The 18551-nt window shown below is 42.4% G+C and overlaps 1 protein-coding gene across 2 annotated transcripts in view; it reads right to left on the minus strand.

Annotated features, from left to right (window-relative positions):
* Positions 1-486: 486 nt before the first annotated feature.
* LOC132990351 (keratin, type II cytoskeletal 8-like) overlaps positions 487-18551 on the minus strand; it is a 232406-nt gene continuing 214341 nt past the window's right edge. Inside the window, exons 1-9 of one of the 2 annotated variants that reach the window (XM_061058576.1) lie at positions 6280-6498; positions 4304-4512; positions 3586-3646; positions 3381-3476; positions 2956-3120; positions 2577-2702; positions 2210-2474; positions 1296-1371; positions 487-1226 (exon numbers count right to left, since the gene is read on the minus strand). In XM_061058576.1, the coding sequence (XP_060914559.1) occupies positions 1091-1226; positions 1296-1371; positions 2210-2474; positions 2577-2702; positions 2956-3120; positions 3381-3476; positions 3586-3646; positions 4304-4512; positions 6280-6492 (1347 nt within the window). In that variant the 5' untranslated portion in view covers positions 6493-6498 and the 3' untranslated portion in view covers positions 487-1090. Of the gene's footprint in view, positions 1372-2209; positions 2475-2576; positions 2703-2955; positions 3121-3380; positions 3477-3585; positions 3647-4303; positions 4513-6279 lie in introns of those variants that run through there. The other variant, XM_061058572.1, reaches the window with a different exon arrangement.

Genomic DNA, 18551 nt, shown 5'->3' on the forward strand with positions numbered 1-18551 from the left:
AGGTTAAACTTTAAATTTTGCATTTATGGAATACATTTTCCATTCCTCTTCCAGCCTTTTTCAGGGACTATTCTGGTTTTAGCAGAGTATCAGATCAAGTCATATTGTACTATAATTATGTAATGCAGGCTAGTGTTCGGTCTTTGTTAGGACATATGTAGAGATAAGGAAGCTTATTCTTTTAAATTTACACAGGTGACAATATGCTTAGAAATTAGTGAAGCAAGAGGAGGAAGCTTTTAATGTATAGTGTATTGAAATACACCAGCTAGAAGTCATTGGCAAGTTCTTCAAACAATATGTAGGGCAACTTTTGTGATTGTTTTAGTGTCAAGAGCGTAGGATTGTCTCAATTTGTTTATTTATCATTCGAAATGGTATCAGATTTTGTTGCATTTGTATCCATGGTTACCCTGAACCCACTGAGCCCCAAATTGTATCCCTGAACTGTCCCTGATGGATCAAAGAAATAAAAACAAACATTAATTACTTCAGTAAACACGTTTTTATTTCTTTTGGTAGCAAAAACAGCACCTCAGGACAACAGTGTGACGTGGGCAGCCTCCTAAGGGGTCCAACAGTTTCAGTTACAAGACACGCACAGGGAAGACATGCACTACCTACTGTAGCAGGCAAGTTAAGACATTAGTTGACCAACAACGCTGAAGCACTGTTTCAGTACATTCACAGTCCTCTGACGACACCACAGTCTATTTGATGCAACACAGTTTGTAATGAAATGGAATAGATGTTGCATAGATTTCAAGGGAGTGCTATATTTATAAAAATTTTCTTCTTATTTGCAGTTTGCCCATTTTTTCTCTCACTTTCTGAAACAATACGACTTTTTTTTTTAGAACAGACAGTCAGACATCAGACATACAAAAAAACTCTTTGGTCCCTTTCAGATCTTTGGTAGTGTTCGTATCAATCATGTCTTCATGAAAAACATTTTTTACGCTCTACTAAAGAGTGGCCAGCAAGCATTTGACTTACAACTCATTTTAGGACAATTTTTTTGAGGGGGTGAACTGTAAGTATAAAACAGGAAAACTAGCAGACAGGTAGCTACACCTCTAAACTAGACAGCTCAATCCTCAATGACTTCAGAGGACTCAGAAACCACCTTTCCGTCCCTGGTCTCGATCATCTTGATAACAACGTTCTTCTTGCTCTGGGTGGTGCTGTAACCGCCGGAGTTGCTGCTGCTGCCGCCGCCGTATCCGGCGCCACTGTTGTATGCGCTGCCACTGCTGTATGTGCTGCTACCGCCGTATCCACCGCTGCCGTATCCACCGCTGCCGTATCCGCTGGAGTAGTTGCTTGAGTAGCTGCTCTTCATGCTATCCGTGGGGAAACCGCCGTAGCTTGCTATTTAAATAAGGGTGAAAGGAAAGAGTTACCTCCGATAGTGTGCAATCTGTTTCAACCATAGAAAGTATATCATTAATAGCCTCTGGGGATTTGAGCCTTGATGTCTTGTTTGTTTTTTCTGTTCCAGAAGTGACTGCATTTTAGAAAAGATAAGCATTTATACTCCTCCTTCCTTTGGGACAGGTTTCTGTGGGAGCAACTTTTCAATCATGAGGTAGCCATGCCCTTGAGCATTCACTGTTTTACCATCCTTTTCTAACTTAGACCACGCGCTTTAAAATTAAAATCTTGCTTTTTGGAATAGGCAAAAAAATAGCATATAAACTGAAACTGTCGAGGTAATAAATTGGCTTAACTCTAGACTTTTGAAGTCTACGATAGTGTTGTAGTCGAGACCACACTAAGCGAGACCAAGACATACCCAAGACTAGAGTGCTCCGAGACTGAGACAGGACCAAGACATTTAGGGATCAAGACCAAGATCAAGGCAGGGCAAGACCAAGACCAATTTCAAGTACTACTACAAACTCTAGTCTATGACTGATGTAAATATAAAATCCAACCAGCTGATCCACTCCACCCAACTCACTTTTGTTCAGTTTTGACCCCAAACAACTCAAACCAGCCTGATGCTTATTTATTAACAATGGAAAAAATCAAATGAGCAGCATACACAATTTGACTTCTATCGCCCTCTGCAGGCTGTTAGAACAACACCAAGGGGCTTCTTATTGTCTGTCTATGCTTAAAACTGAACAGCAAATTAAGGAAACTTTCTTTTCCACTTGATTTAATATTAGAAGCACACGATGTGAAGGTGACGGAGATGACTTACTGCTCTGTTGGGAGATGTTGATCGCCTTAATGCCGGTTAATAGCCTGTCCTCCTCTCCCTCCAGCAGCTTCCTATATGTGGCGATCTCGATATCCAGAGCCAGCTTGACGTTCATCAGGTCCTGGTACTCTCTGATCTGGCGGGCCATGTCCTGTTTGGCTCTCTGCAGGGCGTCTTCAAGGTCCCTGATGCGACCTTTGGCGTCCTTAACTGCCATCTCACCACGCTCTTCAGCCTCGGCGATCTGGGCCTCCAGGTTGGCACGCTAGAGGAAGATATTTTAACAAAATAAGGCTCCGTGCACAGTCCTGAATATTAAAACTCAAAAACAAAATAAATGTTTCAAAGTGATTTACAAACAAGTTACCTGTCCTTTGACGGCATCGATCTCTGATGTCAGTCTCTGGATCATACGGTTCAGGTCAGCGATCTCTGTTTTGGTACTCCTCAGGTCATCTCCGTATCTGCTGGCGGATGTCTGCATCTCATCATACTAGAAAAATGACAACAAAGCACACATTAAAAACTGGAAATCCTGCTCATGGCAATATTGAATACTTTTTATTGGAACATGTATGTTTTTTTCTGAGGTGTAAAATGTTAATGCCTTCCTTGAATTATTTTATCAATTTAAGACAAGACAAATGGAAAGTAGGGTTGAAACATGCACCATGCACTTCTAAATGTAAGAAGGCAATGCATGGTTTAAGAAAGCTTTTAAAGCCTTTAAAGAACTTCTCCCTCACCTTGGTCTTGTACCACGTCTCTGCCTCAGCACGGCTGCGGTTGGCGATGTCCTCATACTGAGCCTTGACTTCAGCCACAATGGCGTCCATGTCCAGGCCACGGCTGTTGTCCATCTCCACGATGACTGAAGTGTCCTTGATCTGTCCCTGGAGCTCACGCAGTTCCTGAATAAATGTATGAAAACAGACAGAGAAGAAAATAAAGATTTGTACACCCCACCTCACAGAGGATAAAAACATCCAGTACTTTCAGGGATGGTTCCAGTCAAGATTATAAACAGATGCAGAAAAAACAACCACGAACATCGTAAGCATAATACGACTGAAGTGATAAATCATAAATAATGCTGATGGAAGTAGCAAGTGGTTTAAAGGGTGGCAGGAAGTAGGAAACGCCCAGTAAGGGGGGGTTTTGTGCCTCGTACCTCCTCGTAGATCGACCTGAGGAAGTTGATCTCATCTGTCAGGCTCTCCAGCTTGGCCTCCAGCTCGACCTTATTCATGTAGGCCTCATCGACATCCTGCAACCAATTACATTGTTTATCAGCACCAGACATTACAAAGAATAGATGTGCTGGAGGAATTTGCAGACATGCTTTTTAAATTAGTTGAGTAAACGATGATGCTGACCTTCTTGATGAGGACAAAGTCGTTCTCACACTCGGTGCGCTTGTTAATCTCATCTTCATACCTGAGAGGAAAAAAGAAGTATAACATTTATACAGAGTCTTAGCTGGTGCTTCTACTCAGTTTATATGCTGACTGAACACTAGGAGGTGCAAGTAGTCTATGCATAACTCATTTGTACTCCTTTGGGACATTTGCCTCACAAAGTGTGTGTTGACTCAGGGCCGAGTGAGACAGGTGTTACTGATATTTCTCCCTTGAGGCTTCTCCTGAACACAGCTGATGCGCTCCATTTGTGTGTGGACAAGCGACTAATATGTGCAGCACTTTTTCTACCTGTTTGTGTCAGAGACGTGTGCGTCACAGCATCAGCACATTCAGGCTTGTGCTCTCCTGGGTGAAGCTATAGGCTGCTTTGGTTTGCTTTTGTTTGACCTCCAGTCACATGAAGTGAAATGGGTGTGCGGAACATGCTTCCTCGGTGTTGTAATTCTCGAGAGTTCTTATGACGCAAGACAATGGACAGATGTAGGGAGGAGTCCGCAAAACGATTAAGTCATTGAACTGGAAGTCTAGTCTCCTGATGGGAACTGTTTGACCTGATATACAGATAACGTTGCATCATTTTATGTATGTGTTTTGAAAATCATCCGATGTATCCTTCATGTAAAAGCTTATAGCTGCATAGAAGAGCTAATAGTAAGTACTACCCCACACTCACTTGTTCTTGAAGTCCTCCACCAGGCCCTGCATGTTGTGCAGGTCGGCCTCCAGCTTCATCTTATCGTTTCCCAGGCTGTCCAGCTGTCTGCGCAGGTTGGTGATGTAGGCCTCGAACATGGCGTCAATGTTGGAGCGGGTGGTGGTCTGTCCCTGCAGCAGGCTCCACTTGGTCTCCAGCATTTTGTTCTGCTGCTCCAGGAAGCGGACCTGATGTGAGGGGAAAGACACAGAACGTTTAGGTTATTTATTTGCCGGGTTTGAAAGCTACATGTCGAAAGAATCCGCGACTTACATGCTTGTGTGCAGTAAATATGGGAAGACGTTTTCCTGTTTTCCTGACAAATTAACTATCGTTATTCTGTTTAAACTGTGATGTAACTGCACTCTGCTCTGCCCCTTACGTAACAACATCCTAATAATCAATCACCGGGATCCAGTCTCCCCATGCCTCCTATATTCACAATCTCCAGTCTTTATTGTTCTTGTCTATCTTTGGAGCTTTGTAAGCTGCTGCTGGCTGTGTTTCCAGACGTGCTTTTCCAAAGGAAGGCCTGACGTACACGCATCCTGACAGGAGGTGGAGGGGGGGGGGGTTTGGAAAAAGCCTGTGATGGAGGAATTACAGCTGGTTAACCCTTCTCCTGCATGTCTTCCTGTTTTTCTTCAGCTAGTTACGCAGCCAAAAAAGACAAATACGGAAAGGGATGGAAGGGGGCGAAGAGGACGAGCTGCATCCCTAGGCAGATGCAGGGAGGTAAATATTTAACTGTGTTATAGGTGTGATGAGGGAGAAGAGTGTCGGTGAGAGTTGGAGAGGGGGCAAGTGAGGGTGATTAATTGGCTGAAGAGAGACGGTGGAAGGTGAAAAGGTTAGGGGAGTTTGCATATTTGTGAGCAGTAAAAGCGAGGTGGTGGACCTTGCTCCCTGGTGTGCTAAATGTGAGATCTAACCAACAATCTCTTACAGTATACTTTTAAACTGGACTCAATGCAGCAAATAAAGAGCCTTCACATGATCTGCCTCCAAAAGATAACACATGATAGTGTGGGAGTCTGTCGGGTTAGTGTTGAAGCATGCAAACTGCACTTTATCTCCTTTTAATCATAGCGCCAATAGAAGGAGAGTCGCTGTGTTGACTGGAACATGAAACCAACCGGCCTTTTTAAATATTAACCCACTGCTGAGGCCCTAGGCGACACATGCACTCTGAGTATTGCATAAAGGCTGGACTTAAAGGCTGTTTGGAATAACTTAAAAGTCAGTCCAGTCATACTTTCACTGCACACTCCTTTTAATATTTCACTTGTGAGCACAGTATTCTAATTAAGCCAACAAAAGCACTCAGTACTCTGTGTGTGTGTGTGTGTGTGTGTGTTTGGGGAGGGGTGGGGGCCACCAGGGCAGCAGAAAAAGGGCCACACCCAAAAAAGGGAGGGACCATTCCCAAGGTAACTGGTATCACAAGCCCAGAGCTCTGCCCTGCCACACCCATTGCTTTTTCTCTCTCTTTGTCTTTCGCTGTCACTCCTTTTTGCAAGTCTGTTTTTCATCACTATAAAAGGGCAGCCACTGCCAAAAAGATGGAGAGCCTTACTCCCGAGTTTGAGCACTTTCTTTTTTCTGCCATGACCACATTTGGGGGAGGTGGCGACAGCAGCAGCAGCAGAGAGGGCAATAAATCAACTCTCTCCCCGCAGGAAATGTGAGGATATCAGCAATACAAGACATGTGGCAAACATATGGAGCTCTTTATCAAATATTGCATAACAATGTCACAGCACTATGAGGGAATATTCAGCTACTTTGACTGAGCTTTCCACACACCTAGAGCAGTTTCTGAAGGGAACAGAAAGACCAATGCCTTGCTAACATAAAGTTTTGACACACACACACACACACACACACACACACACACACACACACACACACACACACACACACATTTGTGTCGGCCCTCTATTTTGAGCTCTTACCTTGTCAATGAAGGAGGCAAAGCGGTTGTTGAGGGTCTTGATCTGCTCCTTCTCCTGGGTGCGGACTACCTGGATGTTGGGGTCAATCTCGAGGTTCAGGGGGGCCAGAAGGCTCTTGTTCACGGTCACAGCAGTGATGGGGGTCTGACCAGCCATGCCACTACCAAAGCCCATGCCACTACCATAGCCCATACCACTAGCATTAAAGCCCATACCACCACCCATACCACTACCACTACCCATACCCATACCCATGCCTGCACTACTCATGCTTGAGCCGAGGCCATAGGAAGTGCTGCTGGAGATGACACCACCTCCAAACCCTCTGTTTGTTCCTCCATAGGTACTCTTGACAGCGTAGCTCCTGCGGGAGTGGACATTGCTTGGTCCAGCATAGGAGTTGCTGCTGTAGCTTCTCTGGTTTGGAGCAGACTTCACACTGTAAGAGGAGCTGGTCCTATAATTTGACATTCTGAAATCTTGGGGTTTTTTCTTTTAGAGTCTGGGAAGGTCAGATGGAATGGCTCGGTTCGCTGGCAGGCAGGCAGGACGGCAGAGGGGAGAGACCAGAGTGGATAGAAAAGAGAAGAAGCTTCTGAGGAGTTTTAAAGCCTGTTGCTGTGGGAGGGGACTGTGCTGAGCCACCATTGGCTGCAAGTCTGAGTGTGAGAGAGGGAGGCAGGGCTGTAACTTTACACTTGTATGACACATTGTCCAGTCACTCAAAACCATTACCTGGCCTTCCTACAGGCCTCTGTGTGTTGTTAGAGAAAACCTGGACTGTTGGGGGTGATTACCGAGAGTTAAACATTTCTTTGTTTTAACCCCCACTCTGTGTGTGAGTGTGTCATCAAGTAAAAAGTGTTCAAACCCAGCACAGTTGATTCAACATGCAGAATTTAGGCATAGTCGAATAAAACAAATAATTTATACCCTTCAGAAGAAGGGTGCCAAGGCTGCATTTTTTTGTTTCTTTAGTTCCAACACGAGTGCAGCTCTGCAACCGTAAATGAAGGTGTGTTTATTATTCAGTGGGAAGGTTATGTGTGTGTGTGTGTGTGTGTAAGGAGGGAGGCTGGGCTAAATATCTCTGGGAACATGCAACAATAAGAAAGGAATGTGGTATGTGATGCATTGGTGTTTAATTATAGTTAACTAATGTATTCCGATGCAACATGCATTCCCTTCGGTGTCCTTCAAATTTGCTTTCCAAGGCATTTATGGCCTATTTGCACAGAAATATTAATACATTTTTAACATTGTAATTCAGTTAAATTCTTTCCATGCAGATTTATTTCTAAATCAAGACCATGATGGGACTCAGCACTAAAAGTTCTTTCAAAATACTGAAATACACAGAAAGTCCCTTTAAAGCACATGACACACGTCTGCACAATATGTGAATCTACATTGTAAAATAAGTATAAAAAAATGCTTAATGATCCTCAATGGTTTATATAGTATTTTACCTAGTGCGTAAGGTTGTGGATATGTTGATTTTCTGCCTTTTCTAAGTCTTGATGCTAAGCTAAGCTAACCCACTGCTTGCTGTCGCCTCAAAACTTAAAGGCTGTGACTATTTTAGCTTCTTCTGGACGTTTCTTTTAAGGTAACTTGTCTCTGTTGCCCTGACAACATCTTTATATACCTGCTTGTAAAACTAACCACAATAGCTTGATCCCTCTACATAAGTTCATAAAAGGCTCCTTAGATGTTGTTTTTATTCTTTATGGACTTTTTTTTTATCCCATCACACTTTAAATCAGATCCATTCTAGACCCCTACCAGGTGATTATCAAATTAACACAGCCCTCGTTGACCGGGCTCAGGGTAAATTAAAATCATGGGGCACAGATATTCTTCTCCAATCTCAAAGACGCACAAACTACAAGATAAGAAAACAATGGTGAATCACAGGCTGCAGAATAACGTTCAGGTAATCAGGGGGAGCAGCGTAACCCATGACCTGATCTACTGTGACCTTTTGTGAACTCAAGGAGAAACAGATGTTGGCCAAACAGAGACTGACCAAAATCTGTTGTAGGGATCTGAATGACAATCTGTTTGGGGAGACAGGGTTGTCACTGACTGTAAGTACAGGAGGTGAGATCATACCTGTGAGTTTCAGTTAAGAATATAAAGCTAGCTAACATTATCCTCAAAACTATAATCCTTATCAATGCTTGGAGACCCAAATAAGCAGCTCTGTATAATTTTCTTTCTTAGCGATTATTTCCTTGTTGGAAAGTTCTGGTACGACCATCCTGATTCAAATCCCTGAATAACAAACCAGTTTGATATTATCAGGAGCGCCATGATGAGCCTGTAAACCGCTCAGGAGGTTTAGGACTTGATCGGTTAACCCCCTCCCATTAGCAGACATTCTGGACCAAACCTTGGTTCAGACCCTAAGGCCCAAACTTGATTTCTTCTCCCTATGTAAGGAGGGGCTTATCATGTACTAAGCCCCATCATACAGATACTTGGTGATCCACAATAACCACATCATTGCATGTTGTAGTCAAGAAAGCAACATCTGAATTGGGGTCCAAGAGCAGCAACACTTCCATTCAAGGCTGTCTTTTTTGTTAACCTGCAAGTGTTCCTTCTCTTGTACCATCCACGGTTAAGACAACCTGTTGGTATTGGCGGTCCCAGCTTGGTTAACCTTCAGCTGAAAGCCTGGATTATCTAGTTGACACAAAGCAGCATCTCACGCTTTAGGCTGTTTTTTTTTTTTTTTTTTTTTACAAAACTATCACTGGACTGGGGCAGACAATTATTTCAGACCACACCCAGGTCCACCATCCTTCTTTCCTCAGGCAGAAGCTTCTGAGTCTACCCGTGCAGGTCAACCACTTTAAGACCACCTTTGTCCCCCTTGTAAATCAAAGGGGGCTAGACTGAGCAAAACCTCTGGAATGCAACTTTTTATCATAGTTGGCTCTTTATCTACTGATGTGTTGCATAACAAGCAGTTTGCAGTTTTTTATTTTGTGTCTTTCTGTTAAAGATTTCCTTCAGGATTTAATAAGTCTATCAAATTAACACTCAGCAAGAGTGTCCACAAAAAATGACCAAACTCCAAATGCAAATTAGAAAAACTCCATTGTATAATAACAAATGCTTTATTTAGGTGTACCAGCATGTACCAACTAACTGTTTAAGTAATTTAAGAAAATTGGGGGGCTTTTTTTGCCATTTATTAGATTGTCAATGCTATGGTGGTGGCATGGCTGTAAATGTGGTCCATGATATATCCTCTAGGCTATCGGGGCTCCAAGCAAGAGTATTTGTCTAATTTCTGGTTAAAATACTTAACCCCAAATTGATCCTTCTTCTTTGTCGGCCGCGTATGAATGGGATTAGTTACTTCTGATGGTCACTTTACATAGCAATCTCTGCCATCAGGGTGTGAATGGGTGTGAATGTGTAGGTGTGACATGTGGTGCATAAGCACTTTGAGTAGTCAGAAGACCTGAAAAGCGCTTTACAAGTACATTTACCATTTAGCATACCATCCCATCAGACAGTGAAAGTCTCCCACTGTCAGTTGCTAGTCTGAATAAGTAAGTCAGGAAGAATTTAAGGCTGACCTGTTGAGAAAATGTTTAGACAATTTCAGGAATGCATGAGTGAAAAAGGCTGAAGTTACATGGGAAAACTATTAATTCTCAACAACATACTGTACATATAGCTTAGGAAACTTCATAAAAATACGTAGAATTCTCTAAAACAAAGACAATACACCAAACATTGAACAAAACTGACCTTCAGTTGTCTGTGTAGCTTCTTAGTCATCCAGGTCATGGTTCCAATCCAAAGGCAACTGGATTTGGTTGAAGATTTTCAACCAAGTTGAAGCTTTGGATCGAGCTTCGACTAGACCTCAGGTTATTTGAATACGTTGCAGAGCACTTGATTCTCTTTAAGCTTCTTCTATGTGTCTGCTTCTCTTTTTGCAAAAACTGAGCATGAGAAGACCATCCTCCTATTCAAATTCAACAATCCTTTTGTGCCACAGACCTAGTGTGTCTAATATGGGTTATTTTCTGGTTCATAGAGTCACCTTGGGGAGAGTTCAAGCCATGCAGAATCTTGATGAAAACAATCTGTATGTCTAACAGAACCATCCGTGCACGATTGCAAAAAAGAGTGTCACTTTGACCAATGCAGTTTGCTAGATGATGATATTTTGCAGCAGTTTTGGATGCTTTAGGGCTCAAAAATTCCTCGGCTGCTGCAGGCAACCTGTATGCAACCCCTTGTTTTATTCTCATTCTAACACACACCACATGTGCTGTTTTGTACGCTCCTCTGCAAACCAGGTGAACTGCACTAACCAGCTGGCTTTCATTATTGTAAAACAGGAGGCACATTAGGTGAACGCCATAGAGCCTGAGGCGTTCAAAAAACAAAGAACTTGAGTGTCAACGTTTATTTTTGTTCTACAAAAGTATGTCTGTCTGTCTACATGCATTGTTATTTCCTACAAACACCTTTACACGATTCTGATTCCTGAGTGAACTACATGCTCTGTAAACATGAGTAAAACAATATTGTACCACCCTGATAACAGAGCTGATTACAGATATTTCCTGCATTTCGTCTAATTCAACTGTTTGTTTTTCACCATGCTGCTCAGTGAAACTTACAGGAACATGGTGGCTCAACCTTGAATAGTTTTTCCACCAATACCAGCCCTGCATTCCTCTCCTCCCATCCTCCAATTCCTTGCCACGATGAGTCATGAGTCTTGGCATCACCGATCCAAACCCCCTCCACCATACCCGCTCTCCTCTGTCTTCTTTAACCTCCTACTCTCCAGCCAATGGTCTCATAATCATCACAGAAACATGCCTAAAATAAAATACGCTCCCATCTTCTTTTAGCCAAACTGTATGCCAGCTCAAGAGGAGGGCATTTTTAACTACTGTGTGCAGAGTTGCAGAGCACCGAGGGACTGAGTCAAACATCCTGAAAAGGGAACATGTGGAAATACTGATGAGATTGTGAATTTGAATTTGAGTTTACCACACAAGAACAATCTGGAATAAATAGTGCCAAAGGGAAATTCCTGCTTTGGTTTGTGAAATACATGTGACTGCAGTGAAATGGTGGTGATCATATATTATCACCAGGGTTTGGAATCATGTGGATGATGATTCAGACCAGCAGAAACAAGAACAGATCGCTCTCAGAGCTCTAAGAAGAAGATTTAATTTTAAGCAATTCAACCGTAATTTCTCCAAGAATTAAGAAACGCGTACATCTTTTCAGACGAATGACTTTCATCAGTCAGTGTGGTGGACTCACAGTTTGAACAGATTTTTAAATTAAACTTGAAATGGTCTTGACTTACACTAAAGATAAAAGTAAAAATCGTTCACTATTTACACCTGACTAAATGGTAAATGGACTTGAGCTTGTATAGCCTGTAGGACTGCAGGATACACCTACACATTCACACACCGATGGCAGTGGTTGCTATAGTGACCATCAGAAGTAACCAATCCATTCATACACATTAATTCGCAGCCGATGAAGCAGCAGGAGCAACTTGGGGTTATGTGTCTTGCCCAAGGACACGTCGGACATGTGGCTGCAGGATCTCGGGATCGAACCCCTGACCTTCTGGTTAGGAAACGAGCAACTCTACCAACTGAGCCACAGCCGCCCTACTAGTCCTGTATGACTACAGTGTAGAAACATGGCGAAACACACTTCATGAGGCCATGTTGGTTGTTATTAGTCATGATGAGTATTTTTTAAGTTTCAGCAGTTTCATTGTTTGGATTTGATTTGAACTATTCAAACAACATCATACCACGTTATCCTTTGCAGTGAACAGGGTCTTAAACCAACCATTGCTTCCAATTTGCTCCAATTTTAACACATCTTTATTGGCTTTATAAGATGTGTTGGTACTCAAATTCCCCCGTTGTACCTTAGTTGTAATGCACCCCAGCTGACAGGAAAAAATAATCTCTTTCCTGATCTCCATTTCTCTGTTTTTCTTATCCAGTTAAATATCGATGTGTCATGCAAAAAACAGTTCTAACTTAAAAATGTTTTTTTTCATTGGAGATGTCAATGATTTCCTTTAATGTTAACAATCAGTGTTTCCATGGCAACCATGATCATGTCGTGTCTGTCATGGCGGCCGCCTCCACAGAGCTGATCTCAAGTGTTAGTCCTTCAGGAATAAAAAAAAGTGATGAATCTGTCTTACCAAATAACTTCTTTTTTTTTTTACCTAAATGTGCACTGCAGTGTGTTTATGTGGACCATGGTTTCAACACAAAAAAACCTGTCCCATGATGCTTGCAAAACAAAGAAATCAAATGTTTCTCATCACCTTTGATTTGTGGTATTGACAGGCATGAGGTCTGACAGTGAGCCAGGGAGATTAAATGTACATGTGAGACGTCATTATCAGCAGGATTCAGAGGTTATTCAGGTCAATCAGGCTCTCACTCAGTACAGAACATCCGATCACTGATGCAAACCTCGTCACAGCTGATAAGTGTTTGACTTCTTTAAACATGCTTACATGCAGAGGAGGCTTACATGTCAGGAAAGGAGCTCATCTTGGACTTCGATAGTTATCTGAAACATGTAGACGTAAAAATCACAATAAAACTCTTAAACCTTCTATTTCAAAAACAACTCAAATGCGTTCCTTTACACAGAACAGTAATGAAAGAGACTTTTAGGGGGCTCCGGTAGCCTAGGGGTTACTGCGCCCCAAGTACAGAGACTAAAGTTCTCAAAAGTGGGTGGCCAGGGTCCAAATCCACCCTGCGGCTCCCTTCCCGCATGTCTTTCCCCTCTCTCTTTATCGCCCTGATTTCTGACTTCACCCACTGTCCTGTCTCTCCAAAGAAGCCCAAAAAAAGTGTCATTTAAAAAACGACAGAAAGAGCCTTTCATCCTGTTTTAAGTGCTTTTTTTTTTTGTAGTTTAAAAGGAGTGTCCCGGTTCCCCTTTGGTTTTTAGTTAGCCTTTCATCTTTTAAACATTTGAAGCACTAAATAAAATCTCTTTAGGAAAAACTAAACTTAGTCTGCAAAGTTCTTTTTGGTATTCCTGTGAAGGTGGAGTTAGAGATTACGCATGCCATTCCTATCTATCATTTAAATAACGAGGTCTTCATCAGGACCACAGTCACATGCGTCAACTGATTGTCTCCCTGCTGTAGTTTCAACATCGACACACAGAGGTTGATTAAGTATCAGCTGTTCAATCACGGAGTGAAGCTGACGTCTGATATTTCTTGTTTGGCTGCAGCAGGATTTAACAGCAGGATGAATGAGTGTGAACAGAGACGAAACCTTTACTCTGTGTGTGCTGTAACACTCAATAAACATTACAGAGGACCTATCAGCGTGTGCTCCTCACAGAGCTGTCACAAGCCGTATCCGAGGGTGTCACAGCTACTGAACTGTGTGAGGGTGTGTGCTCCACTTGTTCAAACCTCACAGTGAAGGAATCTTTAAGGAATTTGTTTGGACTTCTTGCAAATTTTGTCTGAATCAGAGGATTTTTTTCAGGCTGAACTCTTCTTGATCCGTCCCTAAAATCTATCATTATCTTTTGTACACTTCCAGCAGTTGCAACATCTGTCACCTCTGGATTGGATGTTTTGTAAGTGGGCGGTTTCTCTGTGGTTTGAACGTCTCTTGTTAACAGTACCTTGGAGCTTTCCAGCAGCTCTTCCTGACAGGATACAGCACAATCATCCAGCACACCGAACAACTCTTTTTGTTATAAGGTTCCATTGTTTTGTTCTTTAACACCTCTACAACAACTAACTGAAAGATAACACTCTTTCTCACATTGCACACCCCTGATTTACTTACCTCCCTTTACTGCATAACAACAGCCTCTGTTGGATCCTTTGAACCGATATAAGATCAGAAAGATAACCTTTGGTAGCGCGGCTAGAGGCTGGTCTATACAGTGATGACACCTTACACCTTTTCTTTTTCTAAAGGTTTTTGTGCTTCTTGTGCCTTTACTGTAGAGACAGGACAGTGTGTAGAATCAGAGACAGAGCGGGGAACAACATTCGGGAAAAGAGCCACAGGTCAGATTTGAACCCGGGCCAACCGCTTGGAGGACTATGGCTTCTATACATATAACCACCAGGCTACCAGTGCCCCTGGAGTCATTGTGCTGTTGCACTGGTTTATGACTCAAAAGGATAATGTAAAAAAAACTATCACACTGTGTAAGATACATTTAAAAATCAATTATCATTTCATGTTTATACAACCCTTTCCATAAACACTAACCTTACTGAAAATTTAAATGATTTCAGTCAGACTGTTTGCACCAAAATTATGACTAAATAATCATTCTGTGCAACAACTTATAACAAACTATATTTATATTTAAAAATGCCGTGGTAATAGTTATCAAAACGCCATAAATATTTGAAAAAGTGAAGTCCGTTGTTGCGGGTGAAAGGTGAACAATAAGTGGAACAAACAACACTTTTATCTGGAACACCAGAGTTTATATTTGTTTATCCTTAGGCTTGGTATGCCTCCATTGTAGAGATGGAACAGTGGAAAGAGTCGGACATCAAGGACAGAGAGACTGGGGAATGACATTTCCACAGGTCTGACCCGAACCTGGGCCGTCTGCTTCAAGGACTACAGCCTCTATACCACCGACGCCCCAGCACCAGACTTTAAGTCCACTACGTGCAACACAGCAAATGAACATGTTCTGCTGTAATTCCAAATCAATGGTCTGGAACATTCTTTAAGTATGACATGGTTCTCGTTGGTAAATACAGATTGTCGTGTTTATTTGATACCAGCATTATCTGAATCTGTATACAAACATTAAGAGACTGCATGCTGGAATGACTCTCCCCCATAAACAATGAAAGGATTTTCACAAGTCATTCAACTTTCAGCAGATGAAGCAGACAGTTTCCATGTAGAGGTAACAGACATCTATGTAGTCCCCATGTTTGTTATTCACCATGTGGAGTAACAGTTAAAGCCAGTGGCAGCTGATCATCCATTTGAATTAATGAGTGAAAGTGATGCAGGGCACGATGAGAAAGTAGATGAGCTTCATTATCAATTAAGACGAAGGACTCTTTAGGCCAATATCTCAGAAAAAGAGTTGAGCAGATACTTCCTGGGAACTCCTCAGCTGTCATGTCTCATAGGTTCCTCTGGACCATTAATGGGGACGGCCTGCTGCAACTTACAATCTATTATTATTAAGTGAACCTGAGAGCAACTTCAACCTCTTACCCATGAATAAGAAATCTCCCAGAGAGGCATGTTTTTCTTAATTTTTTCAAAAGATTTATTTTTGCATTCATGTGATAAGATAGAGGATGGAGGAGGAAATCGGGGAAAGAGAGAGGGGAGTGAAAGGAGCCACAGTTTGAAGCCTAGATGCGCGCTTGGAGGATTTCAGCCTCCAGGCCACAGGGGGCGTGACCTAACCGCTAGGCAATCTGACCCCTCGTGTTTTTGTAAAGTTAACTGCATAATTTATTGCATGTTTTATTCAATACTTAATGTGATGATCACTGCCTCTGTGCAGGTCGTTCTTTGCTGTTTCATTGATAAAATGAAAGTTGATTAAAATGTGAACCGTCTAAAAGTTATGTTTTGATGAAAGAACATCACAGTGACAACAAGAGAGAAAAAGGAAGACGTATTAAATCATTGAATGGGACAGGTAGCAGCAGGTAGCACGTTAGCAGAGAGGGGGTTGGGTCTGATGTGTACAGGTGCACTAACCTGCCCCGCTCTGTTGCACAGCCGTAAATCCTCCTACAAGCCCAGTCACACACTACAACAGGTAATTATTTTCAGCATGCTTAGCATTCCTGAACAACACAGTAATCTGACTTCTGATGACTTCTACACAACCTCTCAGGCAGGTTAAAGCCACAGACTGTAAAGCCTGAGTGACGTCAGCCATCTGTTCCTGCAGGGGGCTCTGGAGGCTCATCGGCAGCAGCCGCCATGCTGGAAATGCTGTCTCAGCCTAAATTTCAGTCAACCTAACGACAGGCTGAGTTGACGAACGCTTACTTCACACCAAACCTGTCAATCATGTCAGCTACGCGTCTAACTATGGATATCACGTATCACTCTCAAAATCAAAACACAGCTGTTTTTTTTAAATTCAACCTTGTACAGTGTGTACCAGTGATGACAATAACTCATCAGACCTAATTTGTATTTTGAACCAGCCTGTAAACATGTTAATTTATGCTGTAAAAACAACTTTTTTGCCAGTCATGTGTATGTGACTTCCGGTGTTCAAGCGGACACTTTGCAAACTGCAGGATTTTGCACTTCAGCATTGGCTTCATTTTTCAAGACCGGAGGTTGCTGCTTGACTGACTGGTGCACAAATGAGTGGTTGAAAGGCAAATTTAGAAAATGCTTCTGTGGATCATATAATTGGGAATGAACACACGACCTATGTGGTCGTATGAGTTAGGCTGACAAGCTATCTCGCCACAGCTGCCAACGTTCGCTTACAACATTCATCAAGTGAGCTTTCAAAATCAGCAACAGCCATCCAAGAACGAGAAACAGTTAATTATATCCATCTCGAGTCAAGAATTCACTGTTTCCAAAAGTGCTTTTAATTTTTAGTTGTAAATCTGCCATTGGTGCCATCTGTATGTGTTCTTCAGAGCAGAGGGTTTGATAGCCATAGCAACAGTAACCAAGCAGGGCGGGGCCTAGCAAATGAGTAGACTGAATAAAATGTTAATGTGAGGCTCTGACTTATTCTGTGGTTTCTGACTTCAGAATGAGAGTATTTTAGGAGGCATTTTGCAAATAGGTTCTACAATTTTAAGAACATATAAAATAAATTATCGATGGAAACACAAAGAGGTAAACGAGGAGGAGAAAAGAAAAAGCACATGTTCCATGGAAAAAACCTGGTCCTACTCAGCTCGGCGGCCAGTTTGCCCGTGCCCACAAAGAAAAGTTGGCTTCCTCATTTGATTTTCAGTCTCCTTCCTCTCTCTTTGAACACACATCCTGATTTATAACACAAAGACTTTATTTGTAGCCTGTGGTGTAACTGTAGTGTATTCGAGAACATTTTATTCAGATGATTCACATATGCATTTAATCCGTCCTCTCTGCTTCTCCCTCCACGCACACATATGTACAACATGTCCCTCTCGTGTTTCCCTATGCGTGTGTCCTCGTGTGATCCCTTTGTAACAGTTTTTCCTCCGCCCGCCGCCCACCGCCCCCGTCACCCTACCCCACGCCACACCCACGGTTCCCATGGCTACGGGGTTTACCACATAGCAAAGATGACTTTGCCAGATGTATATGTGCCTGCTGTGGAAATAGTTTGAGTGCAGTTGCCATGGATACGTGTATAAATGGAACCATACAATGTGTAATTACGCACAGTATGGAGAGTAGCCGTGTGTGTGTGGAAAAAACTGTAGCATGAGTGTGTCATAAGATTTTTGCAGTCGTCGCCCGTCTTCCTGGCATGAGACCCTGATTCACAGACGTTGTCCTCATGTGAAACAGATTTGTCTAGTAATGTCCTCAGGCTCATACTCCAAGACTGAGTGTTCCCTTGGCACTGTGTAGGAGAGGAATGAGTGTGTGATAACCCAAACTGCCCCTCCAGGCTATAGAGCAATGCAAAGACAAAATGAAGGTTGGCAGTTGGCTAAAACAAAAACAGGAAGTGTGAGAATGTGTGTTTTTTGCTCTTAGCCAATATAGAGTCTCCGTTTTTGTTTCTACCCAAAGAGCAAGTATAGAAAATTGTGTGTGTAGAGTCTGTTTCCAATCATAGAGCTGCTTACAATAGCCTGCTTGTCTTAGCTTGTGTGTGGCTCTAATTACTTTAAGACTGTAAATAGATTTATGAGTCAAACATGAATATCTGAAATTGATCGGCAACAATCCCAGACGAGTAATCAGTTTTTTTGTAACATGTCAGACGAAAGTCAAAAGCCATTGAAAAGCGTCCCTGAGGCTACAACCTCGGTCTGAATGCATCTGTGTGTATTGTGCTCCTCGGGAGGTAGCTGTCTGGGCTTGTGGCTTGTCCATTTGATGGTCTGCTTGAGTGAAACCAGAAATGCTTAAAATATGTGAAGGAAGGGAGTTGAGTGTTCTGCAACTCAGCAAAATACTGACAAACACTAAGTTTTCAGTATGAACTCAGACTGCAGGAGGAGGACCTATAGCAGAGGCAGTTTAGACTCATGTTGACTCAGATGTTTCAGTCACACT

The sequence above is a fragment of the Labrus mixtus genome, chromosome 15 (assembly GCF_963584025.1).
Source record: "Labrus mixtus chromosome 15, fLabMix1.1, whole genome shotgun sequence".
NCBI classification, from domain to species: Eukaryota; Metazoa; Chordata; class Actinopteri; order Labriformes; family Labridae; genus Labrus; species Labrus mixtus.